Here is a 22,439-nt window from a genome sequence, read left to right as displayed (position 1 = left end):
CAAGATCTAGGTGCTACATGAAATGTCACAGGAGCTCTCCTTACCTCCGGAAAATCACCTTTAGCATAAACCATCACCAGAGATGTTTTCCCGCAGCCTCCATCTCCCACAATCACAATTTTAAGTTCTTGTCCCTTTTTGGTGGTACCATTACCGATGCCAGCACCGTTCTGTGTCATTGCGCCTCCAGACAGTCACACAGGTGGCAGGCAGGGCCGGGCTGAAGGTGCTCCCTCCGGGTTTAAGTTAAATACATGGCAAAGCCTGATGAGTGTACATTTGGAAGGGCTCAGATGATTCACGGGCGGTGTGAAGAGAGAGGAACAGGCGAGCCTCATGTTTTACCAGGTAGCTCACTCTGCTCAACCGCTTCCTGTTCCTGTCACAGTGAGGCTGCCTCCAGTTGACCCTCTACGCTCCTCTGCTGTCCTGTCGTCAGACTGAGAGCGTAATGCTGCAGCTGACATGTGAAGCTGCTGAGTCTGGCTGCTCCTACTTCCTCTATTGCATGTGTTTGCGTGTTTCATTTTTCTGGGTGGGTACTCAATCTCAAGCACTTCCTCCACTGACCATGTGTGTGTGTGTGAGAGAGAAGAAGAGAGATAACACTTAAAATGTTCTACCTTAGAACTCGTCTCAGCAGGTTGTTTTTTTTTGTTTTTGTTTTTTTTTGGTAAACATCAGCACCAACAGATTTCTAGATTCTTATCTGTCAAGTTCTGAGTGTGCATCCTGGACATGCTCTGATGAAAGTGAAGGGGGGGAGGCTCCACCCACTGTGTGCATCTAGACTGTTTCCTTTTAGACGTTTACGGGTAAAAGGTCAATATAATGTGTCTGCATGCTTTTTTTAAAAAAGTTAACCACCTTTTTTTTATCATCAGGTTGCAACATTTGAATCACTCATTTAATTGGTTAAATATTGTAGAAATTCTAATTGATTAAGTTTATGATTGAGAAAATACCTTCAGGAAGCAGCTTAAATGTTTAATCTTTCATCCAACTGAAAAGAAAACCAGCACAGCATGTGTGTTTCAGATTAGATGGTGTATATAAAGTGTTTCCTGTTCAGGCGATCATTTTGAATCCATACACTCTCATATTCACTCATATGACTCTGTTCATGCTGTAAAGATGAATCATCAGGACTCTCTTTCTCTCATCTCAGGAGGTAATGGACAGACTTATGTGGCAGCAAATGAGCACAATAAAGAGATAAAGATTATAAAGAATAGCTTATTGGTGTTTCAGTAAAAGAAACAGCCTTCTAATCAGGATGTGACAAATTAGGGTTAAACACTGAGCCAGAAGTGGTATCTGTTAGTGATCAAAGAGAAAATGCACCGTAGGCGTGTAAATCCAGCCATGTTGCCTTTTGAGTATGAGCTAGAAGTTATGCCTGAAGATTTTTATAGACACCGTATAAGCAATAAAAGATGTGGTCAAAATGGTTTCAGCCGTGTCTGTGATTGCTGATAATTACAACCAGGTCGGTAACAGCGGGTGTCAGGAGAGAGCAGATCACAGGGAATGAGCGTGTGAATGATCAGAGCACACACAAAGTGTTGGATTTTTAGATCTGGTCTGGAACATTTTCTGTCACAAAGGCACCTCAACTCGATCTGTGGTAAGATTCAAAGTCGAATTTAAAGATTACATTTTCATTAAAAGGATGCAGATAGTTTATGGGAAGGAGTGCAGAAAATTTTGGGCAAGCTGTCCCTTTAAGAGGAAAAGCTGACACCCTTTACTTTGCCTATTTTTGAAAAAGACCACATTTAATCCTTTTAAGTATGAATACACACACATTTACAGTAGCACCTAAAAGGAAAAAAAATGCAATTTGCTTATAAAAAATCCACCCTGCCATCTGAATGTTGTGTGTTGTATATTTTGTGTGTGTTGTATGTTTTGTGCTATATATATCCGTCATGACAGATCAAATCCTGTTTGAAATCTGGGCCCAAAAATCATTTAATGTTTAAAAAAAAAAAAAAACTACAAATGTACAACAACCTGTTTCAGCTTCCACAACAACAAAACGTAAGCATTATGGTATAGTCTATTTATTTCAGCATGTCACAAACACAGACAGGTGATAATATTGTCAAGTGAAAGAGGCTAAATCACAAAGCAAACTGTGGAATATTAATACACTACACATGCAAATCTTTAGAGAGAGCTAGAAGGAAGAAAATCCAGTGTTTTAAAAAGATACAGTACCACCAATGTGCATGGAGAGAAAAAAAAAATCCTTTAAAAAAAAAAAAATCGAGTTTACCCATAAGTAATCAAAAAAAGACACACAGAGTCCGAGGATGCCTGATTTGATTCAGTGAACAATCCGTCAGAATAAAAGGCAAAGAAAGGAAAGCTCACACAGCAGTGTGCCTGTCTGCTTGCTTATTCTGACTCCACAGAAATCAGCCATTCACGGAGAAAGAGGTTCTCTCATGTGCACCATATGCCACTACAAAGGGCTACGGCATGGTGTAGCACAAGCAATGAAAAAAAAATCCTGCATAATAAATCATTTTTTAAAAAAGTGCTTGTTTGACTTACAAGGTGAAAACTGGCATCCTAACTCATGGATAAAGGAGACTATAAAGGATATGAAATTGTCCTGTAGGTGTACAAAATATCCACACGCACACAGACCCCCTTTTTTCATCAACTAATAAACAAAGAACAATTGTCAAAATGTATTTTCGCCGTGCTGAGAGAGACAGCTGTCCTGTAGAAGAAAGAGAGGCCAATCCCCGGTGTGGAATATTCCAGTCTGTCAGCGGCAAAGCTGAGTGGCGCAACCCACCGGGGAGGGTTTTTTTTTTTTTTTTCCTTCTTCTTCTTCCCTTTTTTTTTTAAACAAAGGCCTATCCTATAAATAACCTCAGTGGCGGATTTGATCGCAAACCCCCCTCCCTAACTAATGTGACATATTCAGAATCTTTATGATTTTGTCGGCACCACACAGGGGGTTTGGTGTAGAGAGCGAAGCTTGAGAGAGGGGAAGGGTGTCGACAGACTCGTGACCTGAATGCGCGCATTTGGCAGCCGGAGGGTAGGAGCGGAGAGCAAGAAAAACAGGCCTCTGACACACACACACCACACACACACACACGCTGCGATTTTGTCGGCGCAGACATGCACAAACACACCGAAAGAAGCGTGCGTAAAGAGTGCGTAAAAAGGCGCTAAAAATGCACCTGGAGACTCACTTTTACGCACGCGAATAAAGACCCTCCCCGCCTGTATTTTTAACTCCTTCGCAGCAAAAATAGACAGGATGGCATCTTGTTTGTTTGTACTATCTGATCTGCAGCGCTTGAAACAGTCGGTGTTGGTGATCCGTCGGGGTTTTTTTTTTTTTTTTGTCGTTTTACGCACGGAAGTTAGAGGCAGCCCCACAGTTATTTTTCACGCAGATACTGAACAACAGGGCTGCTGCAGAGGATTCCTGTTGACCTTATATGGCAGTGTGGGGGTGCTGCTCTCATGGCAACCGTCCAGAGCTCTCGGATTACTGCCGTTGCCAGGGCGAGTCAGCCCAGCAACGCGACAGCCTGAATACGCCGCCTTGTATTAAAGTTTCCTTCCTTTAACACGCGCTGTCGACCGTTTTGTCTTCTTGCAAAACACGAACCATTTCGAGAAAAATCACCCCTGTGACGCTGGGTTTTGTTTTCCTGCTGATTCACTCAGAAACACCGAGAAACGTCCTCGGTAGGATGAGGGGGAAAAAAAAAAAAGGCGCTCTCTCCGAGCCTCACCCAGTTATGGCGCAGCAACATTTCACAGCACAGTGCTCTCCTTTGTCTGTAAAGAAGCCATTTTGAGACAGAGAACAGCAGAGAAACCATTGCACAAGTGCAGCTTACACACCACCAAAAACAGGTCTGTTTGGATAAAGGGAAGCAGTGAAAAACACAAGATTTCTTCCCCATAAGATTCCTTTTAAAACTTGGATTACATGTTTTGAATACTAACTGTAAGTTTTCAATATCAATCAAACAATGTGGGTTACAGTTATTTTTGATATTTTTTAAACAAAAGTCAATATAGTTAAGCTAAAATCGTATTTATATCATAAGTAATATTTAAGTATTATTCGTGTTGTCTGTCCTCTATGAGAATTACTTACATGGATATAAATTGAGAAATTAAGTGAAATAGCTCAAAATCCATTACCTTTCCAAACAACATTTTCCTTGTAGCTTTTATATGATGTTGCTCAGCTAGAAATGTCGAAATGGCAGAGGTTTCTAATCGACTGCAATCCTGTCTTCAAGGAGAGAGAAGAGATGGTTTGCATATTGCCCACACAGATGATGCTTGAAGATGCATATTCGCTGGCTGAGAGGCAAAAGCTACCAGTGATCACCACCAAAAAAAAAAAAAAAAAAGTTTTCACAAGAGCTCTATCTGTCGTGCTAATGGATTCCTTCCTTTTCAGGAGACGCTCTCCCAACCCCTTATTAATGCCAATAATAGAGGATCGGAAGATGGAGCTGAAAACATTCCTCCTGCCCCTGCGTTTAGGCCTGTTAACTGCATTTCACCCAAGTGCTGAGGTAAATATTTTTTCAACACGAGAGTTTTCCCTCCAACTGTTTCCTCTTTAAGTTTGATCAGACTGTGTTTTAAACCGTTTAAAAAATAATCTGTAACATAAAAAAAAATAAAAATATGAGGAAGAAAAAGATTTTAAAAAATACCTGACTGGACGTCTTTAGATATTTAAATATGCCCTTGAAGCAAGGTCAAGCCGACGTTTACACTTTTTTGGCTCGTAAATGGCAGCACGAACCTAATCGTGCTTGAAGTTGTCTCCACAGTTGCAGTGTAGGGTACAACACAAGCCATCAGGGTGTTTAGCGTTGCTGTTGTGAGAGGAAGAGTGTTTTAAGTCATTAATCAGAGCAAAGGGGGTTATCAGTCAACAGTCAACATTGCTTAGAAGCACAATAAAGTAATTTGCAACAGGCCATTAGTTACCTATGGCCTGCTTTCTCTCATCTGAGGAGCTTCTAAAAAAATGTAGATTCATATGTCAGCATGCCATTTCTGAACAAATACTGTGATCACATTAATAAAAACTGAATAGAGAAACTGACAGAACAAATACTTTTTTTAATAACAGTAGCTGCATGCCTCACATTTACATTGCTAGATTATATTTAATTAAAAAAAAACACTGTTAAATGATTATAAAAGAGTTGAACTTACTCATTGCTACTCATATCCTACAAGGCCATAAGTGCAATGCCAACAATCTGCCATTACACATTTTGTCACTGTGTTTTTTTTCTCCTCCCCCCTTCCACCCCACCACTTCTATCATTTTAAACATCTCCAAAACCATAAAGCTGTTTATTCACAACATTTTGGTTTCTTTTTTTTTTTTTTACTTAAGAAATATAAACACTATTATATGGGTGTGCCATGACCTAGTTAAGACAAAGATGGATTCCAAGGCAGAGTAAAAAAAGGCTCAAAATGTCACAGGGTATTACATCCAGTACATTCTCTTCCTTCTTCTCAATCCTTTAAAAGGAGGAATCATAGTTTTATCATAGTCCGTGAGAGATGAGGAAATCAAGTGTAAGATCCCTTTTGGAACAAAGGAAACCCATATAGGCCATTGAGTCCCTGTTTAAGGAAAATGGCTGCCGAGAGCGCTCAGCCCCCTCTCTCTGCTCTCTGTTGAAGGACTCCTGAGCCGTGCCTCTAATAGCAGACAGCTCCTCTGCCGCTGCGCTCTGATTGGCCCGCCGAGCTGCCGCTGTTAACCAGCCAATTGCCCGAGCACTGCGAAAACACCAGGCAATGTCAAACAAAACCCAGTTTGTTCGACAACAATTCAAAAAAAATTAAAATTAAAAAAATATATGATGTACTATGTAGTAAAAAAAAGAACTCCGCTGTGTAATACTTGCCGTTAAAAAAAAAGTAAAAAATAAAAAAAAATAAAAATGGAGGACCTACCCAACGGCACTAGTTTCTCGGTCGGGATTAGCGAGAGAAAGAAACAACCCGCCGCATTCCAACAGTTATAAACGTTAGCTTGTATGCTAACTCCAACTAGCTAGTTTTTTTTTTTTTTTTTTTATTTTTTGTTGGTTCCGGGGTTTCTTGGCGTTTTTTTGTTGTTTAAAAAAAACAGTCAAAAAAAAAAACGCCTGAATTCGAACCACAAGTCTGCACCACATGAAACCGTCCGACCGAATCAGTTTTATTAGCCTTTTAGTGGCAGTTAAGAAGATATTGCCCCCTGTGTCTATCTTGTGTTTGCCAGTTGAGTAAATGCAGGCGGCAGATTCGGTACAAAAATGCTTTAGGCAGGGGGGGTTTAGCGACGCTGAATTACCACCACGCCGGAAAGAAACACACGTACGAATGCTAACGTCGTTATTTGTGATTTTTATTTTTTTCCCCCATTTTTTTTTCACAAGTCACCTGCAGCGTTAAACGAGCGCTGGAAACAGCAGCGAGTTTGTGTCGAAAGTGCGGCTAGCTTCGGAGGTGGGCAAGCCTAGCGGTGTATTGTGGGAGAGACAGCAGCTACAGACCAGAGGCACACAATATGTGTTGGCTCTCGCCGAAAAGGAGGCAGTATTCTTCAAGCTAAATCATGTAATGTAAGCGGCGAAAGGAAAGCGATTTCGTCTTTTCATCAATTGGAAAAAAAAACACACACGCTCGATCGGACGAACCATGTCCAAGCCAGGAGAGAGGAACAGATTGAACGAAGACCATGGCAGAAAGCAGAGTTCAAGTAAGCTTGTTCTTTTTTTCCTCTTTCTCCAGCCCTCCTAATGCCTGTTTTCCGTACGCTAGATCCCATTTTCTACGCTCTCACCGGGGTTACCCCCGCCACCGGAGCCATGCATCTGTACCGTTTGGCTGTTGAAAAAGTGCTGTGGGGCTGGTGAAGGAGGAGGAGGAGGGGGGGAGACCGTGTTCACAGCGTTGCCTCCCCGATAACGTTAGCTCTCCTTGTCGCTGCCTGTCGTTTCAGGTTTGGCGAACGGCATGGACAGTCATCCCGTCTGCGGCTCGGCGGAGAAGCGGAGTCACCACTGGAGAAGTTACAAGTTGATAATCGACCCGGCGCTCAAGAAGGGATCCCACAAACTGTACCGCTACGATGGACAGACTTTCAGCATGCCCGTAAGTGCCTGCTCTGACGCGGCGGAGCGGCCACAATAGTAACCGAGTAGCCGACCTCCATGATGGGTTACAATGTGGCCGTGGACGGACGCGGTCAGCATCCAGAGCACCGGCCCGGAGGTGTTCTCTGTGAATAAACAACACCTCCGGTTTGTGCACTTTGCAACAAGTTAGTGGCGTGTGAAGTTGTGAATGGGATGATAACAGCAGTGTGTGTGTGTGTGTGTGTGTGTGTCCTGCTTCTCCCACAGAACCCCGGGATACCTCCGGTGGACATCGTCCGGGACCCGCGGATCGGTCGACTCTGGACTAAGTACAAAGAGACGGACCTACCGGTGCCCAAGTTTAAGGTACATACTGTGTGTGGAGCAGGATGCCAGCTCTGTCCTTGTGGAGAAGGGGTGCTGTCAGAAGTTGCAGACACACCCCCTCTCAGTCATCTTTGCGATGTGGAGGATTGTCGGAGGACCGTTCGGACCAGAACACCTCGATCTGGCCTCACGCTCGCGTTCCTGGACTTTTCATTAAGTTGCTTGTTCGTTGCAACTCCTGCAGCGCTGCTCCTCTTATCTGAGCTGTCAGACATGACCCCACATGGTGCAACATTAACCCGAGCAGCACTTAACATTAACTCTTTGTCATTCCTCTCCCAGATCGATGAGTGTTACATCGGCCCCGTGCCTCCAAAGGAGGTGACATTCGCCCGACTCAACGACAACATCAGGGAAGGATTTCTTACCGACATGTGCAAAAAATTCGGGGAGATCGAGGAGGTGGAGATCCTGTACAATCCGAAGAACAAAAAGCACCTGGGAATAGCTAAAGTTGTTTTCGAGACCGTGAAAGCCGCCAAAGTGGCCGTGCAGTCGCTCCACAACACGTCTGTTATGGGAAACATCATCCACGTGGAGCTGGACCCGAAAGGTAAACACTGATTCAGTCATTCGAGGTAAAAGGACGCGCCGGCTGCGCTTGTGCAGACTCAAGCTTGAGAGCAGATGCAGGGCCACGAAAAAAAAAATCTAAATAGCGAAATGTTGCCTTGTTTTGGATTATTAGGATGACAGCAGTCACGTGTGCAAATTTACGTGCGTTGCCTGGTAACGAGGGATAATTGAATTTCATTGAATGTAAGCCTGTTCCCACAAGCCCAGAGCTGAGGGTGCTGTGTACTCCCACTGTGCATAATTTCAGACCTGCAAACAAACACAGACCAATCTGCCAGAGCCCTCTGCACTTTCAGATTTTTTTCTGAGTCACATTTTAAGTAAGAACTAATATCGATTTGAGTTGCAGTTGCAGTAAGTTACATTGCTGGTTGTTGTTGACTTGCACAAAACAGCAACTTTAATCACTCTTAGGATCGAGAGTTTTCAATCTGTGTTGATTTAATTAGAGCAATAAGGACCGCTATTTGTGTGTGTTGTAGTGTGTAGGGAATGCATTGTACCGTAAAGCATGTTTTGGTCACAGTAATATAAGTTGTTTGTGTCAATCAAGAAGCTGTATTGTATAACATAAGTGAGCACAGTTCACATATTGTCAGGCAAAATTAATGCATAATATTATTTTGTAAACCGCTGCTGTGACTGCACGCTTTACGAATGTTTAGTTTAGGGTTCAGCTGCCGTTACTCAAATCACGCCAGAGTGCTTTTAATGAAGCGCTTGCATTAAGCCCGCTTTACAAACTTGGCACCGGACCCGTGCATGTTTATTGTTCTGCAGGTGAGAATCGCCTCAGGTACTTCCAGCTCCTGATGAATGGCAGCTACACTCCGAGGACCCTGCCTGTTGGTGGAGAGGAAGCCAGAGAAGTTTCCCCTCGGAGCCTGGCAGAAGCCTTGCTGGTAAAAATTCCAATCTGCAAAATTGTTTGTGCTTGTTTTTTTTCTTTTTTCTAACTGCGCCAAAAGGAGTTAATTAGTAGTTTTACTATTATGATGACAGTCTGGTTCACGCGAGGTCGTTCCTGAGGAGGAGTTGTGTGTCTATTGTGTGGATGTCGAGGTGTTTTCTTTGTAGAAATGAGCTAATCTGAGCTGGATCAGTGCAGCAGGTGGTAGAGTAATAATGTCTAGATGCTCGTATTTAATCGTTGCTTTTGTTTTTTTAGGCGCCTTAATGTAGCCGTAATCATCAGAGGAAAATCATTCAATTATTTATGATGACTGGCTTGATAAGTCACAATCTAAACATATTCTCAGCAAAACATCATCATTATTTCCTCTTTTTCACTCTGATGGTTATGTTGTTTTTGCCTGTGACACCTCGATACATTCCCGTCCTCTTTGTGTCTTTAAAGGCCTGCGAGCCCATCCGCAGGTTGTCCGAGAGCAGCGTGGCTACCGTGGGTGGGACGTTGCCGCCGAGCAGCTCCAGCACTCCCCTCACCCTGGAGACGGGCTACTCCAGCCTAAGGCAGGACACGCCTCAGTCCCAGGGAACCCCTCATACGCCACGCCAAACAGGTACTCCCTTCTCGCAAGACTCCAATTACTCCAGCCGGCAGTCCACGCCTGCGTACCAGCCCAACCGTCCTGAGAGCTCCGGAGGTTACAAATCTCGCAGACACGAGAGTAAGTTCCAGGATGCGTACAACCGCAGACCGGACAGGCCTCAGTATCGCATCCCCATGTATCGGGGTACGTCGGAGCAAGCTGCTTTCAAACAGCACCAGCTCACGCCGCCCGAACCTCCGCCTTCCACTACTTCTTTCACCTACACGGCGCCTCCCCCCGCTACACCCAACTTCAAACCCGCCTTCTCGCCCTACCAAGCCCCTTTGCCCCCAGCGTTCCCCCCATCGGAGCCAGCTTTCCATCACCCAGCCCAAAGGGAGGGTGAGTACCTCCGGCCACCGCAGCCGCCTCTGGCTGCCGCCACTGACTTTATGCCGGTCAAGGAGAGACCAGAAACTCCTCCGATCCCAGAACCCCCGCCTGAGCCCTTGCCCCATCCGAGTACCCCTCCTCCTCAAACGCCAGAGCACTGCCCCTCACCTGGTTCCCCCGTGCTGGATCCAGAGCGCAATAGCCTGGATTCCCGCATCGAGATGCTCCTCAAGGAGAAAAGGACAAAACTGCTGCCGTTCCTGGAGGAGCGGGACTCGGACACTGAGGTGCATATGGAGGGAAGTCCCATTTCCTCCTCCTCCTCTCAGCTATCCCCAATTCCCCCTTTCACGAGCGGCTCCCAAGGTGGCCAGCAAAATTCCCGTCCCTCGAGCACAGGCTTGGAGGACATCAGCCCGACCCCACTGCCAGACTCGGAAGATGAAGAACCAATTCCCGGAACTGCCTCCTCGATCAAGAGAATCAGCTCTCCTGGTCACGACAAGATGAGCAACAGTGACCTCAAAGATGGACCTTTTCGAGGCCACACTCCCACTGATAAAATGGACACGGTAAGATGAAACCCCGTCCGATGTTTCCGATAAAATAGCTGGATATTTACGTGCATGTTTGTATGTGTCAGGTTTTAGCGCATTTCACAAGAAACAAGTGTCAGACGCTGCTACAAAAGCTCTTATTAATAGTGTGGATTAGCTAATAGTAGCACGGCGCTGATGTTTACACACAGCTGTGAATGACAGTTATACAGAGGACGCAGGAAGTCAGGTTTAGTTTCAGTGTGAGGTGGTAGTAGTAAATCTTCTCTTTTGTTTCATTCTTTTTGTTCTGCCTTTAAAAGGAAATTCCGGTTTCACAGAAAACCTTGTGTGAAGGTATCACACTAAAAAGCTGCTTCAGGTAACTGCTACTGACGGCAAACTACCTTTAAAAACGTATTTGTTTGCACACTTTTGTGAACGCAAAAGTTTAAAGTTCCTCGTCGGTGCAGGTCAAAGAGTTGAAATGACTTTTGAATGAAAGGGTTTAGATGCAAAACTTGCATCTTCACAAATACTTTCACACTCATACGAAGCTGATCTCCCTTTTTTGGAGTTACAGTAACGCCATCTGGCCTGCGATGTTGTATTGCTAAACTTTGCTCCGAAGAGAGAAATAAGAGCCACTCTGCTGTTGGGGAATTGAACACTCTTGTTTCCTCTTTCTAACACTCGCTGCACGCGCTCACACGAAGGAAAACACAGCTTGGCTGTTGGCCCCATTCAGCACCACACTTCCTGGTTCTGCTGAGCCTGACAGTCAGGATTGGCCGCAGCGTCTCTGCTCTCATATTTCAAGTTATCACAAAGCAAACAGTGCAAACAGGTCATTTGGGTAACAACAAGCCACTCCCGCGCTGAGTTCACTCTGCTGAGTTTCATGTCTGCAGTGGTTCTGCAGAGACCTTTTAGAATATTAAACAACAAGGAGGAGAATTAAACCCTGATGTGTTTGAAGTCTTGCATTCAGATTTTCTACTGTGGTACTTTCAGGGATACGTAGTTTGATGTCTGAACAAACAGCTCTGTGTGGAAACATGCTGACCACAGACGCAGGTCATTTGTGTTTGACTGTGCTAAACTTTGAACTCAAATCAGCTCCAGAATCACTTGTTGCTCTTATTTGCGAGAACTAACAGGGCAGCAGACCTCCACATTGTTTGATTCTGACTGAAATGAGTCCACTGCACGTCAATCAGTAACTAGTACTGGAAGTTTACATTAAATGCCTACCCACATATATCATATTTTTTCCCTGATTTAAATAAGTAAAAATGCCGCCACTGTTAAGCTGCTTAATTCAGGTAAAGTATCACTGCAGAACTTGAGCTTCTTTTGTTAATTTTTTAGAAATACTTTTACAGACATGCATGCTAATCTTTTTTCAAAGTAATGCACCACAACAAAGCATTCATTCATTATTAAACTCAAACTTTCCCTCAGAACTATTGTAATATGAAACATGTTCCGTTATTCCCAGCCCTGTTTATGTCACGTCATGTTAACGTTTAAGGGGCTGATTTGACAAAACAATCTTAACCCAACGTCCACTAGCCATTTCCAAGCTTTAGACCTCATCTCAGGGTCTCTGTAAGTAAATGCCGTTTTCCTCAGTTGTCATGGAGATGAGACGAGCAGGTGATGGTCCAGGTTTTGCATAATCTTGTCTAGTCCTGATAGGATATCCCCGTTTCACACAGGGTCATCAGTCATCAGGGGAGGACATGGAAATCTCTGACGATGAGATGCCCGGGACTCCGATCACCGGCGGGGAGTGTGGCAAAGGCATCGTTGTCAACTCGGCAGTGTCCCCGATGCAGACCATGTCCATCCATCCCGCCGGCTACCACCCCCTGCAGCACCAAGCCGGCTTTGCGATCGCACATCACCACCTGGCCCCTCACTCCGCCGTCCCGGGACACCCTGCTCACCTGGCCGCCCATCCTGGAGTGCCTCCCCACATGCTGCCACACATGGGTCCCTACCCGCACAGCATGATGCCGCTGGTGCAGATGGAGCTGATGAACTGCTTGCGGTGGGAACAGTGGAGCACGGTTCCGATGTCCTTCCAGATGCAGCAGCAGATGCTGAGTCGCATGGCTCAGACCAGAGGGCCCTATCCTTACCCGCATTTTATGGACAGTGCGGCATCTGGGCCCTTTGGGGGACCTTACGCACCTCTTTCCATGGGTGCTACACCCGCGAGCAACACGGGAGCACCCGGACAGCAATGGCAGCATCCCAGTTTACCAAAGTTCAACCCCACTGTTCCTCCTCCCGGATACGAGACTAAAAAGGAGGATCCCCACAAGGCCACCGTCGATGGAGTGCTGCTGGTCATCGTCAAAGAGCTGAAGGCCATCATGAAGAGGGACCTCAACCGCAAAATGGTGGAGGTGGTGGCTTTCAGGGCTTTCGACGACTGGTGGGATAAGAAGGAGCGCTCGGCGAAGGTAGGTCGCTCGTTTCACTAAGTTGCATCTGCAGAAGCAAAGAGAGCTCATATCCGCACATGCTCAGTGTGCATGGGGAAAATGCACTTGTGCTGACTGCTTTGGAATTTTTAATTGCTGCCAGTTAAATTGGCAAAACAAATGAGGTCCATATTATATGAATTAATTATATGTAATAGAAGCCACGAATTGCAGTGACATTCATTAGGGTCATTCAGTCTCCATCATAAACATCCATTCACAGTCGGACAACGTGACGCTTTCTGCAGCTTATTAAAAAGAATAATTGAAAGACTATTCTGTGCGGCTGCAGCTGATTTTCCTCTCCGTTGTCCAGCGTGATTACACAGGCAAGAGTCTTGCATTAATAGTAGATATCAGTTCCATATCAGTGCCATAATTAACTCATCTGATCTCATCTTGTTGTTGCTAAGATTAGCTATTTAATAAAGTCAGTTAACCGGCTTTGATAATCAATTTTTGTGATTCGTTTATCAAGAAAAAAATAACATATTTGCTGGTTGCAGCTGCTTAAATGTGAGGATTTGTCCCTTTTCTGTGTTGCATTTAATTTAAAATTTAGTTCTTTTGGGGATTTGTCCTGTTGATCAGATAAAACTCGGCTCATCTAACTGGCAATGGGAGATTTTTGTTTTGCCATTTTCTGCCATTTTCTGAACTAACAAAGTTTTAAAAAGTAATTTATTGATCATGAAAATATGCGTTAATGGTATTTATATCTAAAACAGCTCGTGTTTAATGAAAATTGCTCTGTAGACAGCATCCAGTCTCAGCAGAAGCGAATGCCACAGTTTTCAAACATTAAACGTCCCATTCACTTTTTCCCAGGCCTCTTTGACTCCAGTTAAAGGTGCCGAGGGGAAAGAGGAAGAAAGACCCAAACCCAAAGAGACGATGGGTTCAAGTCTGCTGGAGAACTGGAACAAGGGCGAAGGACTCGGCTACGAAGGAATGGGCCTGGGAATCGGTTTACGAGGAGCCATCCGGTTACCGTCCTTCAAGGTAAGTTTGGAAACTTGTCGAGACAGTGTCGTGATCAAGTGTGCAGTCCGTCAGTGTTAAAATGCTGCACGTCGTGTTCAGGTGAAAAGGAAGGACCCACCTGAGGCTGCATCAGCTGGCGACAACAAACGGGCCCGACCCTCCACTCCAGTGGATGACGAGCTGGAGGACGAAGGTGAGACTTTGCGAGGAATGCATTCTAAATACTGGACACATGCAGTTCTCTCAAACGCTAATTTATCTCGTGTTTATTTTCTGTCAGACCGGGATCGAGATCCAGCCGAGCTCCCCTCAGACGATTCCAAATTGGACGGCGACGGCACCGCAGCCAAGCGAAGACACTCGCGACCGCTGGAGCTGGACAGCGAGGGAGAGGAGGAGCTGGACACCTCAGGGAAGGAGGAGGAGTCGTTGTCGGACAGGGAGGAGGAGCCTGATGAAGCGGTGGCGACAGACAGACTGTCGTCAGGCAAGGTAAGCCTAAAACAAAGCTGGTGGTACGTACAATCTATCTGTGTGTTTTGAATACGTTTTAATGCATTGCCGTCTCTTAGGAGAGCGCCGATGATGAAGACGAGGGAGGCTCATCCAGCGACAGCGCTTCCTCAGATTCATCTGATGATGGTACTTTAAATATCTGACAGAAACAGCCGATTGGTTCCTTTTGCAAAGCGCGTTTCCTGTAGTTCATCATTTCTTTGTCTCATTTCTTGCAGAAGCCGAGAGTTCGTCTTCCTCCAAAGCCAGCTCGGACTCCTCATCAGAAAGCGAAGACTCCTCTGAGTACGAGTTGAGCTCTGAAGAGGAGGACGACAAGGAGACGGCCACAGAAGATCTGGAGGGTGGTAGCAAAGCGGCCGAGACCTCCTCGTCTTCTTCGTCGTCCTCATCGTCATCTTCTGATGAGGAGGAGGGGGAGGCGGACACCAAGCCACCAAGCCCCCTGGCAGCACCAGTCCCAGAGGTTAAAGAAGAGCAGAGAGGCAGGGAGGAGCTGAGCAGCAAGCCCAAACACAGACCTCCCAGTCCTAAGGAGGAGGCAGCGGAGGACGTGAAGCCGCCGTCACCAAAAGGCATCCCAGGTGAGTGTCTGCTTCTGTTTTGCAGTCAAGCATAATTTCAACAAAACCCATTTATCACCTAGAAACACTGGTGTCAGAGGTTAACAGAAAGAAACATCTCTTCTTGTGTTTAGTTACAGACGTAGGCACCGTTCCTGTGGTAAAGTCGGAGCCTCAGGAGCATGTAGCGAATCTTCGGCCGCCTACTCCCACCGGCGCCCTGCCCGACAGCGACCAGGAGACAAAACCCAAAGGTAAAGCAGAGCCTGAAGAAGTAGCCTGCACCCCTGGTCGATTAGCCCCGTCCCAGGTAGATCCAAACACACCTGTCCCCAAGTCCGCCTCCGCATCTTTAATGCACCTCCCTCTCCCTCCTCACCCGGCGGTAGAAGGCCGTTCCCTCCTCCATCCACCCCCCGGTCCTCTGCCTGACTTCCCTCAGCGGCCCAGGCTCCCCACGGACGAGGACATCCCCCGCACGCCGGGCAGGGACCTGATGGAGCGTGCCCGGAGTCTGGGTAAATCCCAGAGCACCGACACAGTGCCCATCACCCCTGGTGGCGACGCCCCGCTAACGGGCAGTAGTCTGTTGCTCAGCTCCCCTCACATCCCTGGTAGTCCCTTTTCCTACCCCGCACAGTCCCCTGTCCTTAGCGCCGGAGTCCCCCGTACTCCAGGAAGAGACTTAACATTCACCCCTGTCTTCCCCGACCCCTCAGCACTGACACTTAATAGAAAAGTATCTTCTGAGAGCTTGGACGATAGACCAGTTTTTAAGGAGCCGCCCATCAGCGCTCTGCCTAACCAGGCGCTGTCAGCCGGCACAGAACGCTCAGCCAGCGTCCCTGAAGATCTACCTTCTGGTCTCTCTGTAGACGTCCCGGTGCCATCAGACACAACACCGTCAAAGAGGAAACCTGGACGACCTAAAGGCAAAAAGACCCCGGCTGTCTCTGTGACCGATGAGTCTTTGGAGCTTTCATCTGAGCCCACTCCGCTGCCTCATGAAACACATCTCGGCGATCTGTCCGTGCAGACGATATCTGCCAAATCCCCCAAACACCCGAGCCTGGACTTCCGGGAAGGAGAGGGGGAGCCTCAGACGGAGCTGCCTGCCGACGACGACTTCTTGTCCTACGAAGATGAGGCGCCTGTGGCCGTGAAGCCAGCTCGGAGGACGCGGCGAGGCTGGGAGGAGCTGCTGCTGGACAGCTTGTCGCCCGTCACCACGCCTCCCCGGCCGTACTTCACCCCGCGCTCCGAGTTTGAGGAGATGACCATCCTGTATGACATCTGGAACGAAGGCATCGATGACGAGGACATTCGGCTCCTGCAGATCACTTACGACAAAATGCTGCAGCAGGATAACGGCAACGACTGGCTCAACGACACGCTCTGGGTCAACCACCCTCATATCCTTTACTGCTTAACATCCACTGATTTACACTGGATGATATCAGTAATACTTGGCTTTCTGTCACTTTTCTTTAACTTACAAAGTGCTCCAGGAATTGGAAAGAGAAGGTCAGATCAGTTTAGAATTCAGTCCAGTTAGATACGACTAAAAAGCATATTATTTACTCATTTTAATGTGATTGTCATACACTTTGTGTAACAAGTAGCAGCTCCCTCTGCTGGTGGAAACGAGGAACTGTTTGTCTGATATTGATTATCTGTTAAGCTTCAGAAGAAGGTGGGTTTCAGGGCATTTTCAGTTTCTTCCTTGACTCCCCTGCACCTACCAACATCCCTGGAGTGAAGAAGAAGAGGCGAGACGATGGCATGAGGGATCACATGACCGGCTGTGCGCGAAGCGAGGGATACTACAAGATCGACAAGAAGGACAAGATCAAGTACCTCCAGAGTACACGGCTGCAGTCGGAGGAGCCGCCAGTCGACACACAGGTGGGCAGGAGACTACAAACAGCGATGACTGAAGTATCTCTGCTGTGCTCTGGTCTAACTCTGCGTCGTCTCTGCAGGGCATGAGCATTCCTGCACAGGTCCACGCCTCTACCAGAGCTGGCTCGGAGCGGCGGTCGGAGCAGCGACGTCTGCAGTTCTCTTTTGCGTGTGACAGCGACCTGCTGAAGTTCAACCAGCTGAAGGTAAATCACATCCAACAGCTGAGCAGTGTTGTCCACACACAAGTAAACAAGAAAGTTTTTATGTATAATTTATAGCATTATAACTGTGTCGCACTGTGCAGAAAACATTTCTCTCCACTTCTAGCCGTGGTCGCTCTGTTTCCATGGACGACTTTATACTGCAGTGAAAGAATGAGGCCACAGCTCAGAAGCTGATTGGGGTTAAAACAGAGGGTTAAAACTTTCTACTTGCTGATGCATGTTATGCATATTTACAAAAGTCTATGGTTTGAACTTTTGAGGATGAAAACAGAAAAATAAACTTCTAAATGTGACAGATGGGCACAACAAACAGGCAGCTGCTAATAGAGGACACCAGCAGAGGTTGTTTTCATTTTTGTCATAATTACAAGAAGATGGTCGATTTCACCTAAAGCAGGGGTCTCAAACTCAACTTACCTGGGGCCGCTGGAGATAGAGGCTGGGTGAGGCAAGTATTCCACAAAAAAGGGTTTCAGGTATTCAGAAAAAGTACAACTAGTCCAATCTTTTCAATCTTTATTAATAACAATTCAGAACATAGGCGTCTCTTACCAACTCCTTGCTACCAGAGACCTGGCAGTGCTTCCTCAGCTGACAGCTGAGCCACATTTGGCTTGAGAGAGGAAGCATTTGAGACTCTCAGTATGGCCTGAAGATGCTCATCAGTAGGTTTGGACCTGTACTTTGACTCATTAAAGTTCAAGGTGGAGAAGATGTTTTTAAAAAAAAATAAAAAAACGTATTTGCACTGGGTGACAGAAGATATTTTCCTTCCACTCGGTGACACTCCCGAATCACGTTGCTAGTTTGCGTTGCTGTCACGAACCTGAGCTATGCTGGCCCACAAGTGATAAAACATATAAAATGCCCAGGGCAACGACTCACGTAGATGCACGTGAGAAAAACGCGCTAACGGGTCGCACTAACACTGAACTTTGATTTCAAGTAGGGGACCACAAAATACCATTCCCTGGGCTGCAATTGGCCCTCGGGCCGCGAGTTTGAGGCCTAAACATAGTATTTGTCACTGAATGTGTCGCTGCTTTTGCAATTTATCCAAACATATTCTGTCTAGTTGCAGATGTTTTATTAGTGGATTATTATTTCTTATTTTTATATCCTTATCTTTAGTACTTAACTAGTTTTTTCTGATGCACACAGACAGCCGAGATTCACCGCAGTCAGATTCCTTGTTTGGCCAATACAGTTGATTCTGATTATCAACGATCCTGTGATATTTAGTGACACTTTCTGCTTTTTGTCCCCTTTTTAGTTCCGTAAGAAGAAGATCCGATTCTGCAAATCTCACATCCACGACTGGGGTCTGTTTGCCATGGAGCCTATTGCTGCTGATGAGATGGTGATCGAGTACGTGGGACAGAACATCCGACAGGTGGGACTCGCTCGCGTGTTGTTGTGTGTATTTAAACACCTGAACAGATTTACATGGAATTTGTGCATTTATCTGACGGTATTGGGCTGCAAGGTGGAGCGGTGGTTAGCATTGTTACCTCGCAGCTAGAAGGTTGCCGGTTTGTGTCCTGATGAGGACACCCGGGATCTTTCTGCGTAGAGTTTGCATGTTAAGGTTAATTGGTCTAAATTGTCCGTAGGTGTGAATGTGAGTGTGCTTGGTTGTCTGTCTCGAAGTGTAGCCCTGTGATAGACTGGTGACCTGTCCAGGTGGGATAGACTCCAGCCCCCCACGACCCCAGTGAGGATTAAGAGTGTATAGATAATGGATGGATGGATGGATGGATCTGATGGTCGGGTCTAAAATATAAAAGTCTTGCACATTTGTTTTATGAGGATAAAAGTCGGCTGTTTGAAAATAAGTCCAATAGGAATAATTTACTTATGGATTCAAGATGGGGTATATAAAACTAAAACGTTACTCAGTTCAGACCACGAATGCTTTAAACTTTACAAATAAACAACACAGGCGTCTGCCACGGCTCCAGAGCGCCAACACAAATCTGTAGAGTGCAGCTTAAACATTTCCACTGATCGACATTGCTCTATGTATTTGCGTGTATCTCTGCAGGTTTTTTTTAGTTTTTTTTTCTGCCCTTGTACTCTGGGTTCCATCGTAGATCGCTCCTCTCTGCCGCTCTGCTTTGACTCACAGCTTTTTCTATAGATTGCGTCTGAGTCACTGAGTTGTTTTATTCCAGCTTCGTGACATTTTGCGTATGAGCTGCGTACATTTGTTCAGTCAGGTTGAAGGAAAATTACAGCGTGTGCCTTTTTGGATGTTGGGATGTCATTTGTGCACTTTATTTGTGTCGCTGGTGAAGGAGTTTACTTTCATTTCATTTTCATCTCATTTGATACGTCAGTCGGGGTGGCTGTGGCTCAGGTGGTAGAGCGGGTTGTCCTCCAATCGTAAGGTTGGCGGTTCGATCCCTCCATGGTTGTAGTGTCCTTGGGCATGACACTGAACATGAAGTTGCTCCCAATGGCAGGCAGCTCTGTCATTGGTGTGTGAATGGGTGAATGAGAAACACACTGTAAATATGTATGTATATAAGTGCAGACCATTTACATCGTCAATTCGTTGCTGATTTCATGTTTGAGCAAAATAATGTCGAGCATCAGGTCATGTGTTGGTTGCTTAATTAGCGATAGTTAATGCAGCAACATCCGAGACCTCGTGTCGCTGAGAGACTGGGTCTGTTTGTCTGACGCGCAATTCAATAATAACTCACTGAGATTATGAATAAAGCAAATAAGACCATATAAACGTATGCAAAACTCCAAATCAAAGTAATCAAGCAAAATAGCCGTCAACCCAGCTCACTGCCTCTCTCTTCCTCTGACAATGAACAGGTCAGTGTATGAGCTTAAATCCATCCACGGGAGCCACTATCCCCCCATCCAATGTGTCCAACAAAAATACATCATAACCAGAATAACAGTAATCAATCTGCCCCTTAACCTTTTAACAAAATGATAAAGATATACTCATGGCTAAACCCACTGCTAGCCCCTGCTACTCGCTCTTCTCTTTGTCCCTGCACACTTTCAGCCCTTTTGTGCTGTTTTCTTGTAGGAGAGAGCAGGTTTTCTTTATTATTCTTCGTTTCTGTCAGATTAAAATCACCTCCAAGAGATCACAGTGTTTCTCAGCATCCTGCTTTTTAGCATCACAACACAGGAGCCCGCTGGTTACACTTAATAATGATGTGTTTACCTAAATTATGCAGTGGTGCAATGGAGCATGGGATAAAACCAAACTGTGATGTCCACATGTTGCTCGGAAAAGGATGCAGCCAAACTCGACGGCAAAGCAGTTGACATTAGATCATCCTCAGATAATAATAATAATACATGTATTTTGTATAGAGCTTTTCAAGATACTCAAAGTCGCTGAACAGGGGAGAAAATAAAAACAGGAACAAAACAAGTTGAATAAAAAGCAGATAAACAACAAGGTATAGAAGGCAGGTCAAAATAAAAATGTAAAACAGTTCTTAAAAATCTTAAAACGGTGAGTTTTTAAAAGGGACTTGAATGTGTGGAGGTCAGAACAGTGTCTGATGGGAGATGGAAGGGAGTTCCAGAGGGTGGGAGCAGCAGCAGAAAAGGCTCCGTCCCCCCAGGTTCGGTGCTCGGCCCCCTGCTCATCATCATCTACATCAGGGGTGTCCAATCCTGGTCCTCGAGGGCCACAGTCCTGCATGTTTTAGATGTTTCCCTCTTCCAACACACCTGATTCAAATGATCGGCTCATCATCAAGCTCTGCAGAAGCCTGATCATTTGAATCAGGTGTGTTGGAAGAAGGAAACATCTAAAACATGCAGGACTGTGGCCCTCCAGGACCAGGATTGGACACCCTTGATCTACATCCTCCCTCTTGGTAATATAATCCGTCGTCACCGTGTCCAACTCCACTGCTACGCTGATGACATTCAACTCTACGTCTCCACCCAATCCATGACCTCCTCCACCTTTACTAATAATAACAAACTTTATTTATAGAACACACACGTTACAAAGTGCTTTTCAATAAAATAAATTTAAAATTGAAATAAAACAAGCACACAGAAAAATAGGAGAAGAAGAAGCTATAAAACATAAATAAAATGAGGGAAAGCTCTCCGATAAAAACGTGTTTTCAGGAGTGACTTTAAAGAGAGCTCAGAATCCGCCGACCTGATTTCCTCGGGCAGGTCGTTCCAGAGCCTCGGACTGAAAAAGCTTTGTCCCCCTTCAGCCGGGCCTCTGGGACAGCTAAAAGACCTTTGCCTGAGGATCTTATAGAACATGGTGGAGAGTGTTAAAAGGTCGGCAATGTAAATAGGACAGAGAGCGTTTAGTGCTTATAAAGTGATGAGTAAAATCAAAATCAATCCTAAAACGTGCTGGCAGCTGATGTAAAAGAGCTAAAACAGGCGTGATGTGGTCACGTTTCCTCTTCCTGGTTAGAAGCCTGGCAGCAGAGTTCTGTTCTGTCTGTAGTCTGTCCAGGGATCTCTGATTAGGACACGTATAATGGTACCTAACAAGTGCTAATCTTCCCTCGCAGGTGATCGCGGACATGCGGGAGAAGCGCTACGAAGAGGAGGGCATCGGCAGCAGCTACATGTTCCGCGTCGACCACGACACCATCATAGACGCGACCAAGTGTGGCAACTTCGCCCGATTCATCAACCACAGCTGCAACGTGAGACGGCGATAAAGCAGAATCATTCACCAGCTAGAGAGAAAACACGTTCTCATGTCTGTTTTTTCTTTATCTTCTCCCTCTTTCCTTGCAGCCCAACTGTTATGCGAAAGTCATCACGGTGGAGTCCCAGAAGAAGATCGTGATCTACTCCAGGCAGCCCATCAACGTCAACGAGGAGATCACGTACGACTACAAGTTCCCCATCGAGGACGAGAAGATCCCCTGTTTGTGCGGGGCGGAGAACTGTAGGGGAACGCTGAATTAACGTCCAGCGGGAGGTCAGAAGAATCCCCCCCAAACGTTTCTTTTAAGTTGCTCAGACACCATGTTAGAACCCTGGACGAGGAGGAACTGATGAAGGAAGTTTTTTTTTTTTTTTTTAAATCTCGGAGCGAGGAGCAGAATCCGGCAAGTCCCCCCCTGGAGGAGAGTTCAGCTGCTGAGCTCTTCCCGTATTTAACTCTAGATTGTTTACGATTTATGGTGCTCTTAACATTAAAAAAAACAACAAAAACACATAATTTTTCTTTATGTGTAAACACT

The 22,439-nt window shown here is 45.8% G+C and overlaps 3 protein-coding genes across 3 annotated transcripts in view; 2 read left to right on the top strand and 1 right to left on the bottom strand.

The window, feature by feature from the left end:
* The window catches only part of rhof (ras homolog family member F), a 4,143-nt gene extending 3,696 nt beyond the window's left edge, over window positions 1–447 (bottom strand). The window contains exon 1 of the mRNA XM_008304407.1: window positions 45–447. Within this exon, the coding sequence (XP_008302629.1) occupies window positions 45–179 (135 nt within the window). The 5' untranslated portion in view covers window positions 180–447. The remainder of the gene's footprint in view (window positions 1–44) is intronic.
* Window positions 1–11,923, top strand: part of tmem120b (transmembrane protein 120B) — a 27,319-nt gene extending 15,396 nt beyond the window's left edge. Inside the window, exon 13 of the mRNA XM_008304408.1 lies at window positions 11,911–11,923. The gene's annotated coding sequence lies outside the window, so the exon portion shown is untranslated. The remainder of the gene's footprint in view (window positions 1–11,910) is intronic.
* Window positions 5,988–22,439, top strand: setd1ba (SET domain containing 1B, histone lysine methyltransferase a). The gene is made up of 18 exons (XM_008304409.1): window positions 5,988–6,775; window positions 7,019–7,170; window positions 7,422–7,520; window positions 7,824–8,094; window positions 8,898–9,019; window positions 9,475–10,575; window positions 12,261–13,013; window positions 13,863–14,036; window positions 14,118–14,211; window positions 14,299–14,510; window positions 14,591–14,660; window positions 14,753–15,118; window positions 15,232–16,509; window positions 16,836–17,002; window positions 17,080–17,205; window positions 18,500–18,619; window positions 21,756–21,893; window positions 21,988–22,439. Exons 1-18 carry the CDS (start codon window positions 6,715–6,717, stop codon window positions 22,159–22,161), a joined length of 5,478 nt encoding a protein of 1,825 aa, XP_008302631.1. The 5' UTR covers window positions 5,988–6,714; the 3' UTR covers window positions 22,162–22,439.

This window comes from Stegastes partitus, unplaced genomic scaffold, assembly GCF_000690725.1.
Source record: "Stegastes partitus isolate 25-593 unplaced genomic scaffold, Stegastes_partitus-1.0.2 Scaffold2213, whole genome shotgun sequence".
Lineage (NCBI taxonomy): Eukaryota > Metazoa > Chordata > Actinopteri > Pomacentridae > Stegastes > Stegastes partitus.
Note: the sequence above shows the minus strand (reverse complement) of the source record. Positions and strands in the feature narration are given on the sequence as shown.

Excerpts from the sequence above, each read along its gene's own strand:
- setd1ba (XM_008304409.1), top strand. The coding sequence starts at position 6,715 with ATGTCCAAGCCAGGAGAGAGGAACAGATTGAACGAAGACCATGGCAGA. Across the intron at positions 8,095-8,897 it reads CGTGGAGCTGGACCCGAAAG|GTGAGAATCGCCTCAGGTAC; the intron begins GTAAACACTGAT and ends ATTGTTCTGCAG. Across the intron at positions 14,511-14,590 it reads ACAGACTGTCGTCAGGCAAG|GAGAGCGCCGATGATGAAGA; the intron begins GTAAGCCTAAAA and ends GCCGTCTCTTAG.